This window comes from Miscanthus floridulus, chromosome 11, assembly GCF_019320115.1.
Source record: "Miscanthus floridulus cultivar M001 chromosome 11, ASM1932011v1, whole genome shotgun sequence".
In the NCBI taxonomy this organism is placed as follows: domain Eukaryota; kingdom Viridiplantae; phylum Streptophyta; class Magnoliopsida; order Poales; family Poaceae; genus Miscanthus; species Miscanthus floridulus.
The window spans coordinates 97608993-97629939 of NC_089590.1; the positions used below are offsets into that span (position 1 = coordinate 97608993).

The following is a 20947-nucleotide window of genomic DNA, read 5'->3' on the forward strand; positions in this document are numbered from 1 at the left end:
AGTTCATCAGGGTAAAGGGCCTCGAGATCAGACAGAAATGGTTCTTAATGTTCTTGCTGCATCTTTTGCCTAGTCGGTGGTCATAGGGATAATTTTTCGCCAAAAGAAGACTTGCCCCTGATAGCCTTTTGGATTGCTGCTTTGATTTGATGATTTCTGAACCAGCCAGGTATCCATGTTGTCCCGCTTTCCCTGACTCAAAGTCAGCTTCAAGATAGATTGTATAGTGTCCTAACCGGTGCTAGTACACGATTTCTTTTGGCTATTGAGTTCAGTTCTTGGAAAAACAGCTAGATTAGACAGGTGTTGCCATTATCAGTAATGTCATATGAATGATGTATTTGATCATATATATATTATTTTGCAAATATAATGTGTGGGAAAGAATAGCCAGCAATGCAAGGCTAAGGCTAAGGGACTACAGAGTACAGTTCCTATGGCATTTACCGAAACAACAGAAGGTTCCTCTTATTCATCGATCCATCGACTCGAGACTGTAAAGAAGAGAAGAGGAAAGCTTTACCACCCAATGGAAAAAGAGAAATTGGCATCTCCAAAACCAAGCAAAACCCTTGATAAACCTCCTCTCCAGATCAGTGATCAGTCCCACTCCTCGTCGCTCATCATGCCGTCCTCGTGCTTGGGCGGCCGGACGACGATAACCACCTCGGCCGCCGCCGCAGCTATGCCCTGCTCAGCCAGCTTCTTCCCCCTCTCCACCACAAGCCGGCCTTCCTTCTCGAAGATGTATATCCCCTGCTCCACGACCTCCTTCTTGCTCCGGTTGGCAATGACCAGCACTGGCTCCTCATGGGCCGTCAGCCACGGCAGCCTCCGGCCGTCGGCCAGCTCGATGACGACGGCGTCGTCCGCTGCCTCGGCCACGGGGCCCCACCCGGGCACCACAGCCCACCGCGCCCACGCCTTGTCTACCTCCACAATGCCAAGGTCCACGTCCGTCTTGGTCCGCCTGGGCGCCGACTCCATGGCCGCGACGCCGTCCGTCTCCCTGAGCACCGGCAGCATGAAGACGGTGGTCGCCTCGGCGACCTCGCCGTACTGGAGCCGCACCACCGTGACGCCGGGCCGCGAGGCGGCAGGGTCCTCCTCCTCCCCCTCCACCTCCCCGGCCGCCTTCTTACTGGCGCGCTCCAGCTCGAGCTCCACGCGCGCCCTGCCGGACTCGGTCTCCACCACCTGCAGCGCGCGCTCCAGCTCCGCGATGCGGTCCTCCACGTCGATGGCCTCCCGCGACTGGCGGAACCGCGCGTAGGCGAGGCAGTCGGCGGGGGAGTCCCTCCCGAAGGCCTCCCAGCCTTCCTCCCCGCGCCAGCGCGGGAAGCTCTTCATGGCGCGAGCCAGCTCCCGCACGCCCTTGGGCTCGAGCCTGTAGTCGATGGCGTGCCTGGCGGCGTCGGCGCGCTGGCGCGCGTTCAGGAAGCGGAGCTCGTACAGGAGGTCGGGCCCGCCGTAGGAGTCGAAGTACGGGAGCAGATCGGGCGGGAACGCGGCGACCTTGTCGTCGAGGAGCGAGTCGCGGACCTGGGACGCGACGACGAGGCAGTTCTGCTCGACGCCCGAGATGCCCGTGGCCTCCTGGATGGAGGACGGGTTGAAGCCGTCCCGGGAGAGCGAGGAGACGAGGGGCGCGTACTCGTGCCACAGGCCCATCCTGTCGCGGAGGATCTGGAGGCGCTGGGTGAGGTCGAGGTTGCGGAGGCTGGGCGGCAGAGGGGACGGCGGCGGGTGGAACGGCTGGTAGAGCTGGCCCGGCGGCGCCATCGGGGGCGGCGTGAAGGGGAGCCTCCGGTCGCCCGGCCCGCCCCCGCCGCCGGTGCTGCCGCCTCCCGGAAGCAGGATGGCGCTCGCGGCGATGTGGCTGGCGCGACGGCGGCGCCACACGGCAGTAGCGGCGGCGACGGCGCGGGGCGTGCGCTGGCGGCGCGGCGCGGTGGTGGACGCGGCGGGGTGGGGGTGGGGGTGGGAGAGTGACAGCATGGTGGCGATAAGGGGATCGGGGAGGGGAGAAGAGGAATGAGAGGGCCAGGGAAGCACGGAACGGAACCCAGGGCTTTATCCTTGTCGTAGCGTGCGCCACGGGCGCTAGCGACGCGCACTCCTGTTTTTTCCTTCCGTTTCCCTCTCCGTCAGGTACTTTCCGTTTGCTGTCGCGCTCGCTTCTGATTTCTGAATCAGGCACTTGTTTTCTTTCTCCTTTCTCCCCGCTCAACCGGTGCTTCTCTTCTTTGATGTGGAGGCGGAAGCTCCGTCGACGCCGCCGCCGCAGCCATGATTTGTGCGCCACCTACTGATCTTCACCGTCGATGTGGAGGCGGAGGGGACATATTCCAGCAGGCTGTGATGGCCGTCGAGTCAAGTGCCCGTCCAGATTCGAAAGGAGCGAGGGGCTCCAGCGAATGGTAAGCACAACATTCAACATGTAGGAAAGGGTTTTAAAATTTAAAAGTTTTCAAATCTGATGTGCAAAGGGTTTTAAAGTATATAATTTGAAAGTTTTGAATTTCCATATATAAAAATTCAGATATGCAGCTTGATACATATTATTGTAGGTTGTAGGAAGTTTTTCTGAATATATAATTCTGGAAGTTTCTGAATACCAGTTCCAAACTTTTTTATATGTAGTAATCTGAAAGTAGATATTAAGGGAGTTCTGGACTATATAATTTGTAAGGTTCTCAATTTGAGATATAAATGTTTGCAATAAATAACTAGAAAGTTAGATTTGTTCAAGGTTTTTGAAATTCTATTTTTCATATAACTTTTTTTAACTGCCGCGTGAAGTTGATGCACAGTTTAACATAACTTTATATTACATTTTAATTTGTTTATCTTATCTCGTTGTTTCTTCGGGGTATTAATGACAACTATAACTGAAAACGAACATATATATCTCAGCATAGTGCAAGATAACTTTGAATTTCTATTTTACATACCATTTTTTCTGAATAGATTGAAAGTAGATTGATTGGGCTGCAGGGGCTAAAGTTAGACATGAGAAGTAAGGAAAAAGTCTGCTTGGCGGCCCATATATCACACGCACGCCAACCCACCTCTACCGTGTCAGGAATATACGCGCTCCTCATCCTACTGGCACATCCTCGCCGAGTAAGAGGCACGAGCAAATATTATGTATAGATATATATAGATATAAATTCAGAGAGATTGATATAAGGTTGAATCATTCATTTACCAATGGAAATTATTTGATTTGATCGGTTTATACTACGCTATGGGATCAATCAAGATCAGGATGCATTCCACATCCACTTCCAGCGACCAGGTGGTGCCTGAGCACACGCAGCACGTCGAGCAGGCCGACCACGCCCACCAGCTCTTGCTCCTCCACCACCCACACGTGCGTCGCTCGGTGCACCATGGCCTGCACCATCACCGCCACCAGCGAGCTTCCCCTGTGGCACACGGTTGCCTCCTCTGCCCGTCGCCTCTCCCCAAGAACGAGCTGCCGTGTCTGTGCGGCGATGCTATAATCAGCTTCCTCCCGTTGGCGTCGACGATGTCCTCGTCCTCGTCGGACGACGAGGAGGATGACGACGAAGCAGAGGAGGAAGACGACGACGACGCGTCGGTGGTACCACCATAGAGCAAGTCGAGCATTCCGAGGAGGTTACGGCGACGGAGGCGGGAACGGACGGCGTGGAGCGTGGCCGCGGGCGGGGCGCCGCCCCAGTCCAAGAACGACACGAGCTGGCCAGCCGAGAGCGCCGCGATGGCCGCCACGGACGCGACGCCGCCGGAGCGGAGCGCGGACGGCGAGATCTTGCCGACGAGGCGGCGGGCGGGGGAGCCGGTGTCGGTGCCGGCGACGACTGCTACCGAGGCGTGGGACGCCAGCGCGGCGCGGAGCAATTTTCATTCGGCTGGGTGCAAATTGTACAGATATTTTCCACCGTATGCAAGACCGAATTCGTACGGAGGAGTTCAGATGTGTCCGTATCTGAGTCCGGATATTCAATATCAGATACTGTATCTATATTTAAATATTCAAATCTTATATTTATATTGTCGATATCTATTCGTATTCTATCTGGCATATCTAATACTATCCGCATTAGAATTCAAATTCGAATACAAATATAAAAATAAATATAATATCAACGGCCGTCCATATCCAATATATTTGCATCCCTAATAAGTAATAGGGACATTCACACCAACACTCAACAACCACCTATCTATAAGCGTTGAGTGATAAAAAGAACCCTTGGCTTTTTATTGACTTTTGTAGCACACCTAAGAATCTTATCCTCTTTTATAGAGTATGCACCAAGTGCAAGTGACAAATACACCTCCTCTAATTTCCTCCATTATACATACATGGTGGCTTAATCTCTACAGAGGCGCGTGAGCATGTGTTCGTGGGAGAGCCTATTTATCTTCGTTCGCTTGAATTTATCAACCTGGTTTATCAGTCATGGTATAGTGTTTTTCTTTCATAATAAATTAGCGAACAATACTTTTCAGCTTGACTTTTCACCGAAGCGGGCCATGTTTGGGGAAAAAAATTCATGTGTGGATAAAAAATAAAACAGGAGCATTATTGTTCAACTCATTTTTGTGAAACCTGAGACTAGCCTAGAGGCGGAAATCATCCGGTCGGAACAGCCGGAGCGGAGCCGTCCGCAAAACACTGCACGGGAACGGTACGCGGGAAACTGTAAGGGCATGTACATCCCATAGACAGGGCTCCGTCTCTAAGCGTTTCGAATCTACCATACAGACAGGTATAAGGGCACGTACAACGGGTCTACCAAGCCCGTCTCCACAGAGTAAATTTTGCAGAAAACACCCCGCCGATGCTAGGAGACAGGGGTTGCGTCGTCTCGCGAGGCGACGATGCGGGCGCGTGCTCCTAGGTTGAGACGCCGGCTGAGAGCAGCGTTGTACGGCTTGCATCGTCTGCAAGCGAGGGCGCGGGATCCAGATGTGGTTGGCGCGATTTTGTTTGTTGCGCGTCAAGAATTCATCCGACAGACGGTCTTGGCAGCGGGCGGGGGCAGAGATGCGACATCGATAGGAGGGGAGGAGGGAGGTAGAGGCGTGCGGCCATCGACGGCGCGAGGACGCCGCGCGGGGAAGGGCCGGGGCGACGCCGGCGCAGTTGTCGTCGGCGGGTAGGCGGGCAGCCCGCTCAGGCTCCCCCTATGGCATCGCGCCTTGCGCCGTCCTCGGCGACCTCGACTTCATGCACGCCGCGCTGCTTCTTCTGCCGTTCGTTCCCGCCGACGTCCCTGGCCAAGCACATCAAGGCGTTTCTCTCGCGCGTCGGCTCGGCCACTGGTCGCCGGCTTCCGCGTCGCAGGTGCCCAGGCCAACGGCTGGCTTCTCCTTCCGTCGTCTTTGTGTGCGATTGTTCATTTAGTCTGTTGTTGGTTCTGGCCATTGAAAACTTGTTTGATCTCATCTCGTGCACTGATGACTGATGACTGTTGTTCAGCTATGGCTTTCTGCAAAGATTGGTAGAATCTGAAGGTTCCTTTGATCTGAGCTGATGCTCTGAAATTGACTACTGATCCATTATATATTTTTCAGCAATAAAGACCTACATCCACCGTGCAGTAGAAGTGGAAATTCCAAAGATCTTGTGTACTCTGTACTCTGAATTTTGTCAACCATGTGCCTCGTGCAACAGTACTTACATGGTCAACCAAAGACCTTCAGTCTGCATGTTAATTAATGTGAACTCATTCTTTGATACGATTAGACACGAATGTTGCAATTATATATAATATATGATTTATACAATTAGACAAGAATGTTGCAATTATATATAAAAATATTGTAATCATGTTGCTCTTATTTATCCTTGATATATTTTCTATCAAATAGCCACATAATGATATACAAAAATTTATTTATGGTTGATCTTAGCTACATGCAAAGCATTAAACAGTTTAGAGACGGATCCCTGTCTGTGGGTTGTATGACATGTCTTTAGGGCATGTACATCCCATAGACAGGGCTCCGTCTCTAAGCGTTTCGAATCTACCATACAGACAGGTATAAAGACATGTCATACAACCCACAGACAGGGATCCGTCTCTAAACTGTTTAATGCTTTGCATGTAGCTAAGATCAACCATAAATAAATTTTTGTATATCATTATGTGGCTATTTGATAGAAAATATATCAAGGATAAATAAGAGCAACATGATTACAATATTTTTATATATAATTGCAACATTCTTGTCTAATCGTATAAATCATATATTATATATAATTGCAACATTCGTGTGTATCAAAGAATGAGTTCACATTAATTAACATGCAGACTGAAGGTCTTTGGTTGACCATGCAAGTACTGTTGCACGAGGCACATGGTTGACAAAATTCAGAGTACAGAGTACACAAGATCTTTGGAATTTCCACTTCTACTGCACGGTGGATGTAGGTCTTTATTGCTGAAAAATATATAATGGATCAGTAGTCAATTTCAGAGCATCAGCTCAGATCAAAGGAACCTTCAGATTCTACCAATCTTTGCAGAAAGCCATAGCTGAACAACAGTCATCAGTCATCAGTGCACGAGATGAGATCAAACAAGTTTTCCAGAACCAACAACAGACTAAATGAACAATCGCACACAAAGACGGCGGAAGGAGAAGCCAGCCGTTGGCCTGGGCACCTGCGACGCGGAAGCCGGCGACCAGTGGCCGAGCCGACGCGCGAGAGAAACGCCTTGATGTGCTTGGCCAGGGACGTCGGCGGGAACGGACGGCAGAAGAAGCAGCGCGGCGTGCATGAAGTCGAGGTCGCCGAGGACGGCGCAAGGCGCGATGCCATAGGGGGAGCCCGAGCGGGCTGCCCGCCTACCCGCCGACGACAACTGCGCCGGCGTCGCCCCGGCCCTTCCCCGCGCGGCGTCCTCGCGCCGTCGATGGCCGCACGCCTCTACCTCCCTCCTCCCCTCCTATCGATGTCGCATCTCTGCCCCCGCCCGCCGCCAAGACCGTCTGTCGGATGAATTCTTGGTGCGCAACAAACAAAATCGCGCCAACCACATCTGGATCCCGCGCCCTCGCTTGCAGACGATGCAAGCCGTACAACGCTGCTCTCAGCCGGCGTCTCAACCTAGGAGCACGCGCCCGCATCGTCGCCTCGCGAGACGACGCAACCCCTGTCTCCTAGCATCGGCGGGGTGTTTTCTGCAAAATTTACTCTGTGGAGACGGGCTTGGTAGACCCGTTGTACGTGCCCTAAGCGGAGACTGTGTGGCGCGGGAGACTCGGCGGGAGGGTGTCCAGGTACAGATGTTTCCTTGTCCTTTCTTATATTTATTTTTCTTTCCTTTCTTTCTTTTTTTCTTTTGTTTTCTTTTTATTGTTTTCTTTCCTTGCTTCTATTTATTCTTTTTTTCTTTTTAGTTTCTATGTTTTCATTCTTATTTTATATCCTTTCCTTTTCTTATTCTTTTCTTATTTATTTTTACCTTTTTTCTATTGTTTTCTTTTAGTTGTTTTTCCTTGCTTCTATATATTCTCCCTTTTTCTCTTCTTTTTTAAGTTTTCTATGTTTTTTTTATTTTTCTTTCTTTTTTATTTTTCCATCTTATTTAAGTTATTCATTCATTTATTTATTCTATATATTTATCATTATTAATCATATTTTTATGTGTATTTTCTTTCTTTGTTGTTTTACTCTAATTAATTATCTTAATAATTTATTTTTTTATTTTTTATTTTCTATATATATATATATGTGTGATGTTTACGGTAGTATATATTTAATGTTCTATGTTATATTATGCCAGGTTCATGTGGTATACATATAATGTTCTATGGTTTTTTTGTGTTATTCACGTAGTGTAATATGATGTTTATGTAGTATACATGTGATGTTTTATGATGTTTACTTAGTATACATGTGATGTTCTATGATGTTTTTTTGTGATGTTTACTTAGTATACATGTGATGGTCTATGAAGTATTAATGATGTTCGTGTAATATATATGCGATGTTCTATAATATACTTAGTGATGTTCTATGGTGTAGTTAGTCATGTTTACTTAGCATACATGTGATGTTTTGTTGTATATTTTAGAATATTTGAAAAGTATATAGCTGATGTCCTTTTTAAATATTCTCTATTACGTGTTTTTATTATTTTTCTTACGCTTTGCTCTATATAATAATACTAATTATTTATGTTATGTATTTATGTATTTTTATTTATATTATAATATATTTTATGAACCTAAAACTAGAATATTTTTTTTTCTAAACCGAGAACATTCATTTTACGAAGACGGAACATTGTTCTCTGAACTTAGAACATTATCTCGGCTCAATAAAAGAAAAATGTTCTATCTTCATAAGATAAATGTTCATTAATAAAATTTTATCTAAATGTATTTATATGAGATCTTGTTTTAAAGTATTTATCGTAAGAAACCTAATGTTGTAATCCAAATTTAATTTGGATGCTTGGTTTAACGGGTATGACAAAAAAAAATTTAGTTCTGTGTAAGAAACGCAATAATACTGCATGGCGCAGGGCCCACCTCATCCAACCATGACGTCCGCCCGCGCACGGGAAATTATTGGCGCGCTGCCGGCCGGCGCACGGTATGGTCCGAGTGACCGGTCCCTACTCCCTAGCATGCCCCGCCTAGACGACGTTCATTTTTTTTGGGATCCGGGCGTTAAGCTTTGTCATCTTTTCATTCAGGGACGGCATAGTGGGCTCTGCGGGGGGTGCAGTGTTGAGGTCAGGTGGTCGTGCCGAAAGCCCACACAGGCCCATAGCCCTGGTTGTTCACCACCAGTACATTCTTTGGATTCTAATTCCTGCCGGAAATCACGAACTGGATCCAAAATTGACGGTTTATATGAGATTGTCCACATGGATAGGATAGGCACCCTTCAATAAAATAACTATACGAAATGCAATGCATTGCTAAGCCATCATAACGCTACCAAGTGGCTCATTTGACAAGATTATTCATGTGCTCTCTTTAGTCAGCACAAATAAAGGACAGAGAATGAGAAGCTACCACTCGACTGGTCGACCTCGCGCCCCTGGGCCCTGATTAGTGATGGTCTTTTTCAGAGTATCGCACTACTACAGAAATCATTTTTGCTGGCACGTTGTTTTTTTTTCACAGGTGGTTCACAATTTCATGACGCCAATACAAAAAATAGGGTGGGCCCAGCAAGAGAACCGCCTGTGTAAAACAATTTACACAGGCGGCTCTCCTATCTCTACCGCCTGTGTAAATACGTGTATTTTCACAGGCGGTTTAAAATGACAACCGCCTGTGTAAATACCATTTACACAGGCGGCTGACATTATAAACCGCCTGTGTAAATACAGGCGGTAGAGATAGGAGAGCCGCCTGTGTAAATTGTTTTACACAGGCGGTTCTCCTTACCAACCGCCTGTGTTAATGCTGCTATAAATTCCCTTCGTCCACCTCCAGACAAGAACGGTTACTCGCGTGCTGTGTGCACAGTGGCGGACAGAGAAGTGGCGATTCCAAGGGGGGGAGGTTTTGAACTTCATTTCTTTGGTGAGAAACTTCCAAAAGGTTAGTTAGTGTCGTTGCCGCCATTTTTTTTAGTGATTCTTTGGTTCAATTCTTGTATTGGAGGTGCTCTAAATCTAGGGTTAGGGTTAGGGTTCATAGCTAGGGCAAAGGAGAGAGTTTTAGCTTTTTTTTTTGTAAATTCATAGTAAATTGTATCTTGCTCGGATTATAGAAAATAAATACTTTTTAGAATTCTTGTGAGTAGATCTATGTAATAGAATAATGATTAACACTTTATAAAGTCTTGTCAATTGTTATACTTATTTCCTGTAATTATAAACTGTGAATTAATTTAGTTTTTTAATCTACGTACTTAGGGTTTATGAATTAATTTAGTAGTTAATGTTTTGTTAATTAGGGTTAGTTATTATTGTCTATACTTAGGGTTTGTTAAATAGGGTTAGTTATTATTTCATGTACCTTAGGTTTTTCAATAATTTTTGTTAGTAATTGATGGTTTATTATTTAGGGTTAGATATTTCATGTACTTAGGGTTAGTTAATTAATTTAGTTAGTAATTAATGGTTTATTAATTAGGGTTAGTTAGTATTTCATGTACTTAGGGTTTGTTAATTAGGGTTTGTTATTTTTGCTTATACTTAGGGTTTGTTAATCAAGATGCCATCTCCGTTTAATTAATTCTTATAATTATAAAAATGAGTTTAAATAATTATTTAAATTTTTTATTTTGTAAATTCTGTAAGAGGTAGGTTTTCATATCTATTTAATTGATGGAGGATAGAATCTTAGTTATGAGGGGTTATTTTCGTTTTGTTTTTAGAGTGACATACAATATTTTCCTAACTAATTACAGATAAATATGGAGAGGTCATTATGGATGTACAACTTATCAAGAGTAGACCCATCTTATGTAGTGGAGGTCCAAAAATTTATTGATGCCATGAAAATTTATTGTCCATGCGCAGACTGTAAAAATATTGTGGTATTTGACAATGTGGAAGCAATCACTTCTCATCTGGTTTGCAGAGGATTTGTGGAGGACTACTTGATTTGGACAAAACATGGTGAGGGTAGTTCTACACCTTATATGCGGACAACTGACAACACTGCAAGTAACATCAATGTGGAGGGTCCAATGCCATATCTCAATGAATGTGATGCTATGCCAGATATCAATGAAACCCATCATGCTATGCCAGATGTCAATCAAACTCATAATTCTACGTCCGATGTTAATGAAACTTAGCATGTTAACACTGATGCCATTGAAGATGCAGATTTCTTAAAGGCAATAATGAACCGTTGTGCGGATCCATCAATATTCTTCATGAAGCGAATGGAAGCCTTGAAGAAGGCAGCAGAAGAGCCTTTGTACGACGAGTCGAAAGGTTGTACCAAAGAGTGGTTGACACTACGGGCTGTTCTTCAGTTTTTGACGATTAAGGCTAGATATGGTTGGTCCGATGCTAGTTTCAATGATTTATTGCGTGTACTTGGAGACCTTCTTCCTAAGGAGAACAAAGTGCCTGCTAACACGTACTATGCAAAGAAGCTAGTCAGTCCACTTACGATGGGTGTTGAGAAGATCCACGCATGTAGAAATCATTGTATTCTATATCGGGGTGATCAGTATAAAGACTTAGACAGTTGTCCAAACTGTGGTGCTAGTAGGTACAAGACGAATAAAGATTATCGAGAGGAAGAGAATGCAGCCTCTGTTTCTTCAGGGAGGAAGCGAAAGAAGACGCAAACAAAGACTCAACAAGACAAACGTTCAAAGCCCACTAGCAATATCGAAGTGGACTATTATGCGTTGAGAAGAATTCCTACATTGGTGATATGGTATCTCCCTGTGGTTGATCGTTTGAGGTGTTTGTTTGCAAACCCTGATGATGCAGAACTTATGACCTGGCATGCTTCTGATGAAAGGAAAGATGATGGAAAGTTACGACATCCAGCCGATGCAAAGCAATGGCAAGAATTCGATAAGAAATATCCAGACTTTGCCGAGGATCCACGAAATGTAAGGTTTGCTCTGAGTACTAATGGAATGAATCCATTTGCCGAGAGGAGCAGCACGCACAGCACATGGCCAGTGATCATGACAATATACAACCTTCCTTCATGGTTGTGTCAAAAAAGAAAATATCTTTTGCTAACCATTCTTATTTCTAGACCTACACAACCTGGGGTTGATATGGATGTATTTCTAGAGCCCTTAATGCAAGAGATGCAAATACTATGGGAAGTGGGTGTGAAAATGATCGATGCATTCCGCAAAGAGACATTCACACTGAGAGCAATTATTATTGTCACAATTAATGATTATCCTGCTCTCTTCTCATTATCAGGCCAGTTCAAGGGAAAGGTTGGTTGTGTAGAGTGCATAGATGAAACATGGCACGTGTCTCTTCCTCCATCTAACAAGATAGTGTACATGAGGCATAGGAGGTGGCTACCGGCAGGCCATAAGTACCGCTTACAAAAGATGAATAAGTACTTTGACAATATGGATGAATCAAAATCTACTGCTCCATCAGGTTATAGTAAAGGGCACAGAGTGTATAAGATAGTTGAGAATGTCAAGTTTGTGTTTGGAAAAAAGACCAAAGATGGGAAACCAAGAAAGGTTGTGAAGGCAAATGAGGGGGACACATTCAAGAAGAAGTCTATTTTCTTTAAGTACTTATCGTATTGGAAAGACTTAGACGTACGACATGTGATCGATGGTATGCATGTTCAGAAGAATGTGTTTGACAGCGTAGTTGGAACTTTGCTAGACATAAAGAGCAAGACAAAGGAAGGTCTCAATTCACGTTTGGACATGCAACATTTAAAGATCAAAAAAGAACTTCACCCTGTACTCCTAGAGAATGGGAAGTACCATCTACCGGCAGCAAGCTATAACCTGAACAGAGAGGAGAAACATGCAATGTGTGTGTGGTTGAAGAATTTAAAAGTTCCATCTGGTTTCTGCTCCAACATAAGGAGTCTTGTTTCGATGAAAGACCTTACACTCACCAACTACAACTCACATGATTGTCATGTAATGCTGACCACTTTTCTTCCTATTGCCATCAGGGCTATAAATCTAGTGTTCTTAAAGATGGCAATCACACGGTTGTGCTACTTCTTCAATAAGATATCTGAGAAGGTAATTATCGGTGATGAGTTAGAGTCCCTACAGAAATTTGCTGCAGAGACATTGAGCCAGTTGGAGATGTGCTTTCCCCCATCGTTCTTTGATATCATGGTACACCTTATTGTTCATTTGGTGCCTCAAATTGAGGCATTGGGCCCCATGTATTTCCATGAAATGTGGACGTATGAGCGTTTCATGTCAATATTGAATGGCTATATGTCAAATCATGCTCATCCGGAGGGTTCCATGATAGAGGCATACACTACAGAAGAGGCCATTGAGTCTGGAGGACCATTATGTAATAATCTCCTAAAGACCAGGTATCAATTGGTTTGCCTCCGTTGCGACATGAGGGAAGGCTTGGTGGACGAGGGAGGATGGGACGGAAATCATTCATCTCGCCAGATTACAACATAGTCCTAGAGGTACATTACAGCATACTACAACAACTCATAATAATGGACCCATTCACCAAGCAGCACATGAAAGAGCTTCATGAGGAGAATCCAGGATGCACAAATGATTGGGTACACAAGGAACACAAGCGTCGGTTCACCGCATGGCTAAAGAATTTGGACATGACAGATGAATCAGAAACCATCAAGATTTTAGCATCTGGACCATCAAGCCAGGTCATATCATGGCAGAGCTATGACATTAGTGGCTTCACATTTTCCACCAGTTTTAGAGACACCAAGCGCATGGCACAGAATAGTGGCGTTCGATGTGAGGCTGTAGATGAAACAACTGGTGAAGAAACTACATACTTTGGATTCATTGATGACATATGGGAGGTTGAATATGGTCCACGCCTGCAGATTCCAGTGTTCCGATGTCAATGTGTTCAAGATAAACATGTCACTGTGGATAACTATGGCCAAAGAGTTCTTGATCTAAGTAAAGTAGGTTACAAAGATGATCCGTGGATCCTTGCTAACCGTGCTGCACAGGTGTTCTATGTGGAACAAATTCTATCTACGAATGAAAAGAAAAGTACCCAAAAGCCAAAGCACGTAGCAATCCCTGGAAAGCAACAAATTGTAGGAGTTGATGGTGTAATGGATTTAGAGGATGTTAACCAGTTCAGCGAGATGTCTCTTTTTACAAAGTTTGAAGAAAAGATAAAAAATGTGGAGAAAAGTATCCCGCAAACCTCTTTGCCCTGGGTGCGCCATGATGGACAAGGAAGGACTGTAGCACGCTAGATTGTTTATCATGTAACTAATGTATCACTTATCATTTGTACCTAATGCTACTCTTTCTTATTGAGCAAGATGTTTACATTTCCCCTTGTTGTATACCTTTGGACTATGATATTATTTTCTAACTTAATTAAACAAATCTTAATTAAAACTTCTTTCCCCTTCTTGTATACCTTTGGATTCTATATTATTTACTAACCCTAGGTACATGAAATATTAACTAACCCTAATTAACAAACCTTTAATTAAAAATCTTTTCACAGGCGGGCGTCATTGACCGCCGCCTGTACTAATATATTAGTACAGGCGGCTGTTGATGAGGGCCGCCTGTACTAATGTATTAGTACAGGCGGCGGTCAATGACGCCCGCCTGTGAAAAGATTTTTACAGGCGGTGGTCAATATGGCCCGCCTGTACTAATGTGCTCCAATATAAGTTCTCGCGCGTGGCCCACGAAAATTTCTAAGTCCCGGAGGCGCGAGTTCAGAAATTGGACGCCGTCAGGCTGCCGAAATCCGCCGCCGCTCCTCCACCGCTCGCCGGACCGCCACCGTCGTGAGCTGCCGCCGCCACGCCGCCGAGGGACCTCCACTCCGCCGGCACGCCTCCACGCCACCGCCGAGGGAGCTCCGCTCCGCGCAGCGAGCCACCGCCGCCAGCAGCTGCCGCACCGTGCACGGCCTACGCGCCGCCGCCGTGACCTCGCCGGAACGCCGAGAGGTAGGCCGTGCACACCCGCCACCGCCGAGCTCCGCTCCGAGGCGGCTCCGATCGATGCGGCGGCGGCTGCCATGTGCGCCGCCGCGCGCGCGCCCCTCCAGCGCCGGCGGCGTTTGCCTGCTGGGCCTGGCAGGCCCTTGCTGGGCCTGCTGGGCCTGGCAGGCCGCCTTTCCTTTTTTTTATTTAATTAGTAATGTTTTATTAGTGTTTGTTAGGTAATTTTGTTAGTAATTAGCTAATTTTTTTGTTAGGGCTTACTATGTTTTTTGTTAGGGTTTTTTCCACAATTTAGCTATGTTTTTCCATGTTAATACTTATATTTCATGCATAATTAGGGTTTGTGAAATAATAATTAGTTTGTTAAATAGGGTTTCCTATTTAATATTCATTATTTAGGGTTTGCAAATTAGTGTTAGTTAATTAGGTTTGTTAATAATAGGTTCGCTAATTGATTAGGCTATGTAATCCATGTTAATACTTGTATTCCATGTTTATACTTATATTCCGTGGTTATACTTATATTTTATGCAGATGAGTACTCCATCAAATGCTGAGCAGGCCGATGCCCAGATAGGTACACGGGGATCTGACTCCTCTAGATCCGAACCTTATAGGAGCCCGAGCGTATCACCACGTGAATCTCCTAGAGCTAAGAAGGCCCGTCTTGAGTTGGAACGTGACCCTAATTACAAGCCTGAAGATGAGCCAAATGATGATGAGGTATATATGCTCGTAGATTGTCTATACAAGAGAATAATGCATGTGTATGTATGTACCTAACAATTGAATTGACAGGAGGTGTTCTCTCAAGTTGTTACTGAAATGGAGGTAGAGTCACAAGATGTTCATAAGGACACGGCGCCTCAAACGACCGGGACATCCTCCGAGCAAAGAAGTACAAAGAAAAAGAGTGATCGGGCACGAGGAGATAGAGGAAGGAATAGATTTCCAGAAGAAGTTTATAGGATTACAGAGATTAGCCCGAGCGGAGAGCCCTTAGCACCTCTAGAGGCGCTACCCAAATTTAGGGCCACCATTGGATGGTTAGTAAAGGAAGAATTTGATATCACCTGGAGTGATTGGAGTATGGTGCCTGAAGGAAAGAGGAAGAATTGTTGGACTCGATTGTGCACTAAGTTTATTTTCCCGGAGGGAACAGAAGGTTTGGTCAAGGGTCATGTCATGAAGCAGTTAGCAATATCATTCCGGGGCTATAGGCACGATATGAATAAAAAGTGGCTACAGAAGGGGCGGGACCCAACGAAGCGGTACCCTATCACAGCAGAACAGTGGGCACATTTTAGTGTCATAAAAAACTCCGACGACTCCAAGGCTAAGAGCCAAGCCGCCTCAAGACTTGCGAAGAAGAACAAGTACCACCACCACCTCGGCACTGGTGGTTACAAGACCAAGATTCCTAAATGGAGGGCAGAAGACGAAGCAAAGAGGAGAGAGGGCAAGTTGGCATTGACAGATATAGTGCCAGAACGAAGTGCGAATTGGCTTCGCGCTCGGAAGGCAAACACTGAGAGCGATGAGATCTCCTATCCCGATGAGATCAAGCCAGTTGCCGAGAAGGTTTTGGAAGCAACAAACCTAGAAAAGACAGGTGCCTTCAAGTCACAGAGGGAGAGGGACAGCCTTTCCCATGCTCTAGGTAACAAAATTATATTTTCCATTTTGTTCGAGTAAAATAGAAATTGACACTGACATTAAATATCATGTTGTAGGTAACCCCGAGCATCCAGGTCGTGTACGGGGCGTCTCATCCAGAACCACCTGGAAAGAAGGGTTTGGTGAAGAGTGGAAAGGCATGTATAAGAAAAGAGAACGACATAAGGAGCACATGAAGGATTTTTTTGAGCAGCAGGCTGCCAAAAAATTTAGGGATTTGATGGAAGACTTCGTTAAAAACCCTGATCCTGAAGTGATGAAGCGGTTGGCGGGAGCAGTGTCTGCTCAACAGATGTCATCACAAGCTCCTTCATATATGCAGCATGTCCCAGCTCAACCCTTGGGTAGCCAGGAGATGGCCACACAATCTATGCCCTTTCCAAGCAGTATAGCGTCAACATCAAATCAGGACCATTATCTAGTTGACGATATTGATAAACCTTGGCCTTGCTCATTGTTAATTGGATATGGCCTTAGGAATCAGCATACAAAGCAAGTGGCCACAGGCAATGCCATCCCTGGACGTAGGTTCCATGGTGTCGAGATGCAAGATGCATACTGTAGGGTGGAAGTGTTGACGGTCGAGAGTGGATATGAAGACGACTTCATCGACATCCCAACCTCTGAGGGTATAGAGAAGCTTGGACAAGCAATCAAGAACTTCATACAATGGCCGAGACGGTACGTAAGGTTGATTGATCCACCAACGGCACCCTCTCCACCAGTGCATCAAGCATCCCAAGAGGCCGAAACAAGTCAACAAGCCAGCATCGCCAATGCATACCCCAGCATCCCCGTATATTTATGAGCCACCGTCGTCATCCCCAATACATGATATGTCATTCTCGTTGGATGAGCTCGAGGGGCCAGCCAAGAACATGCCTGAGCAGCAGACTCCGCCAGCCAAGAAGGACACAACACCAGAGAAGGAGGTAGAGCAAACTCCCCCACCACCACCAAAGCAGAATGAAGATGAGCAAACTCCCCCGCCACCACCAAAGCATAAGGAAGCAGAGCAAACTCCCCCACAAGCACCGGCCTCCAAGAAGGCAAAGAAATTTCCAATTCCAAAATTGGTTTCTCCCTATGAGCCAAAAAAGGGGAAAGCAGCAGGCACAGTTCTATTTCTGAAAGGGCTTGGAAAGCAGCGGACAGCACAAGTCGTTGAGCTCGAACCGTCACAGAATAAGGAAGCCACCGGCCAAGCAACTGAAGCCGTGCCACCAACAAAGGAAGCCCCAAGTGGCGATGTACATGTCGAACCGCCATCAAATACACCATTGACCCTTAAGGATATAAGAAAGCCAACGGTTGATGATTATGTCAATGTCCCCAGTAACTATGTGCCCGAAAGGCCTATGCTGCAATGGACGGTGCTTGAAAAGGGTCCAAAAAAGGTTTCATGACTGGTACATGAGAGCAGTGAATGCTGACCTGCATGCAGTTAGTGTTGACATACCAGCAGACGTGTTTGCTACTGGCAAGGATAAAAGCAGGGCATTTGTTACCTTCGAGGACATGCACCTGCTGTTGAACTATAGGAAACTTGACGTCCAACTCATTACAATCTGGTGCCTGTAAGTATCACTCATGCACACACATTGTTATTATTAAATTTGGAATGTGATAAACTCTAATATGTGGATGTTGTATGTAGTTTGCAAGACCATGAGCAAAGATCGTTAACTATAGGATCGATGGTCGGTTACCTGAGTCCAATCAGGTTACAAGAAAATATGCACAAATTTGTACTTACAAATGAAGATAGAGCAAAGATAGAGAAGGACAAAACACCAGAACAAGTTGCAGAAGCTGTAAAGGAATTGCAACGAAAATACGAGGACAAATATGCCCTCTATCTCGGTAGAGCAATGCTGAGATATAAGTATAGGGATTTTATATTGGCACCCTACAACTTTGGGTAAGCGTGACCTCGTATACGTACTTCAAATTATCGTGTTAACCCTAAGTACATGTGTCGCTCACTCGTTTATTCATGCAGTGACCATTGGATTGTTTTTTATATTTATCCATTCGAAGGGAAGGTGCTTGTCCTAGACTCCTTACATTATCCTCCTCAGTCGTATCAAACATTCCTGATTCATTTAGAAAGGTGAGCCAACATGCAACCACATCCGTACTTATATGAATTAGAGTTTCTAAATAACTATAGTGTTTTATATTCGATATCTACAGGGCATAGCGGTTTTATAAGAAGCAAAAAGGATCGGTCGACGTCACCCGCTCAGATCCTAGTGTGCCATTGACGATACAACACCATTATCCGGTAAGTTGTCCGAACACATATCATCATATAAATAATACACAAGGCATGACAATTTTAGTTTAATCTTTTGCTCATTAATTACATAGTGCCACAAGCAACCACCTGGATCGGTCTACTGTGGATACTATGTGTGTGAGTTCATAAGGCAGCGGGGACGATACGTCAGGGACAAAAATATGGTAAAAAATATCTATGTATGAAGTTTTCTCATTAAAGTTGGAAATATTAATATTGGACATGTGTCAATGATGCTTTTAAACTTTGTTTCCAGCCGAGAAGCAAAGGAAAGGACGTGCCATTCACTCCAAAAACTATGGAAGATATAGTAGCAGACTTGTGCGGTTTTATTATGAGAGAAATAATTCCAAGTATCGGATCATATTTTGATGAAGCCGGTGATTTAGCAAGTGAAAGATTTAGAGCGCTGACAGACCTAGCAGGTCTAAACTTGAAACGAAATGACATGTAAACACCAAATGGTTGAACTCATAACATGAAATGACGTGTATTATATGTAATTTTATGCTTGATGTTTGATTTCATGTGTACACATCTGTAATATTTATATGTGTTGTATGTATGATGCAATTTTATGGTTCATGTTTGCATATCTTTTATATATATATATATATATATATATATATATATATATATATATGTGTGTGTGTGACAAATATAGTACAGTGTGGAGGCAAATATTAAAATTTGAAATAAAAAAAAATAATTACACAGGCGGCACACAGAGTGAGCCGCCTGTGAAAAATGGGTTTTCACAGGCGGCTGACAAAGTGAGCCGCCTGTGTAAATAACTACAAAGTGAGCCGCCTGTAAAAACCATTTTTTCACAGGCGGCTTACAGCCCGCCGCCTGTACTGTGGGCCGATTAGTACTGACCCCTAGTACAGGCGGTGGACTTGGCCGCCTGTATAAATGCCTCTACCACCGCCTGTGAAAACGTTTTCTGTACCAGTGTCGATATGACACCGTGGTCTGTGGGCCTAATAATGCTGCTTCTAGCCAACACTACACGGTGTAGCGGTAATTAGGCACTAGTTAAAGGTAGCAATAATATATAACGACGACGGAGTATGTAATAACCTGCCGGGCATGCGGTTGCGGCATGTGTGCGTCCTCCTGCAGTTGATTCCGACCGTCCGCGCGCACCGCATCCGGGCGGGCGGCGCAGCGAGCCCTTCAGTGCCTGAGCTCGCGCGGCGCGTGGTGGACTGGTCGTACGTGACTGTGACTGGTGCTGTTGCCTCCGCGCGTGTCCACGGCTCCGCCCGCGCGCATGCATGTCGCACACCTGCCTGCGTGCAGGCCCATGCATGCATGCATGCGCCCCCTGCCCGGTGGCCACGCTGTCCACCACGGACCACCAGCGCGGCCACACACATTCACCACCCGTGCGTCCGTGTCCGTGTCCCTGTCCGGTGGTAATACGGGACGGGACGGGACGGGAGCGAGCAAGCTTGTAAAAAAAAACAGAAATACTATGCAATACACATATGTTTTAACACAAAAAAAAAAACACATGGATTTCTTCCTCTCTCTTTTCAACTGTCTTTAGTCTATGCAGTCAAACTGTTGCTTCTATGCATGCATACCAGCGAGCGAGGCATATACCAGCGAGCATACCAGCGAGACATATGCATGCATACCAGCAGTAGCGGATCCGGCCAAAATTCCACTGATGTCATAAGTACTACGTCATGGCTTAAGTTCACGTATGAGCATCAATTTGCAATGAAAATCTCAGGAAATCATTGCTGTCATCTAACAGCAATGAACAGGGCTGGCTCCGCCCCTGCATACCAGCGAGCGAGACATATGCATGCATACCAGCGAGCGAGGCGAGGCTGCAAAAATCGCCCGGGGCCTGGCCCGATTTGTTCTTTTGTCCTTGCATAAAAAAAATGTTTCTTGTGATCTATTGATCTCTGATCTTGTGATTTGTGATTGTCTGGAGGTAGAAGAAGGCTGGAGATAAAAGAAGGTTGGAGGTAGAAAGAGGATAGAGGCTGTTGGATCTTAATTCTATGGTGCAAAAAAATTCATATTTTAAAACTGCATAAAACACATGATTGTTGGATAGACAGACTAAAAAAAAAACATACTAGTAACAAGACGCATTACGCGAGCGACCTTGTGGGTCCGCTCCCCTGCCACGTCATTATATTGGATACGGTCTTCCTAGTAGTAGTTAATAACATGTACGTACGTACACGTACTTGCCAGCCCATGCGATATAGTACTACACTGACCTCACTTTCGTTGAACAACAAGTGGCATGCACGTAATAATACGTAGGTGCCAACCGGCGGTCTTACACGGTTACCGACTTACCGTGAGGTGAGGATGATCTCGTCGTATACTAAACACAGTAAACAAAGA

The 20947-nt window shown here is 45.5% G+C and overlaps 1 protein-coding gene, 1 long non-coding RNA gene and 1 pseudogene across 2 annotated transcripts; 1 reads left to right on the forward strand and 2 right to left on the reverse strand.

The window, feature by feature from the left end:
- Positions 1-328: 328 nt before the first annotated feature.
- LOC136494131 (rubisco accumulation factor 1, chloroplastic) lies at positions 329-1998 on the reverse strand. The gene has a single exon (XM_066490278.1). The coding sequence runs from the start codon at positions 1996-1998 to the stop codon at positions 601-603; it is 1398 nt and encodes a 465-aa protein (XP_066346375.1). The 3' UTR covers positions 329-600.
- A 1258-nt stretch (positions 1999-3256) lies between these two features.
- On the reverse strand, positions 3257-3891 carry LOC136492519 (CBS domain-containing protein CBSX5-like; annotated as a pseudogene).
- A 14627-nt stretch (positions 3892-18518) lies between these two features.
- Positions 18519-18873, forward strand: LOC136494773 (uncharacterized). The gene is made up of 3 exons (XR_010768697.1): positions 18519-18553; positions 18640-18732; positions 18825-18873. It is a non-coding gene; the product is annotated as an uncharacterized lncRNA (long non-coding RNA).
- Positions 18874-20947: the final 2074 nt, after the last annotated feature.

Excerpts from the sequence above, each read along its gene's own strand:
- LOC136494131 (XM_066490278.1), bottom strand. The coding sequence starts at position 1,998 with ATGCTGTCACTCTCCCACCCCCACCCCCACCCCGCCGCGTCCACCACC.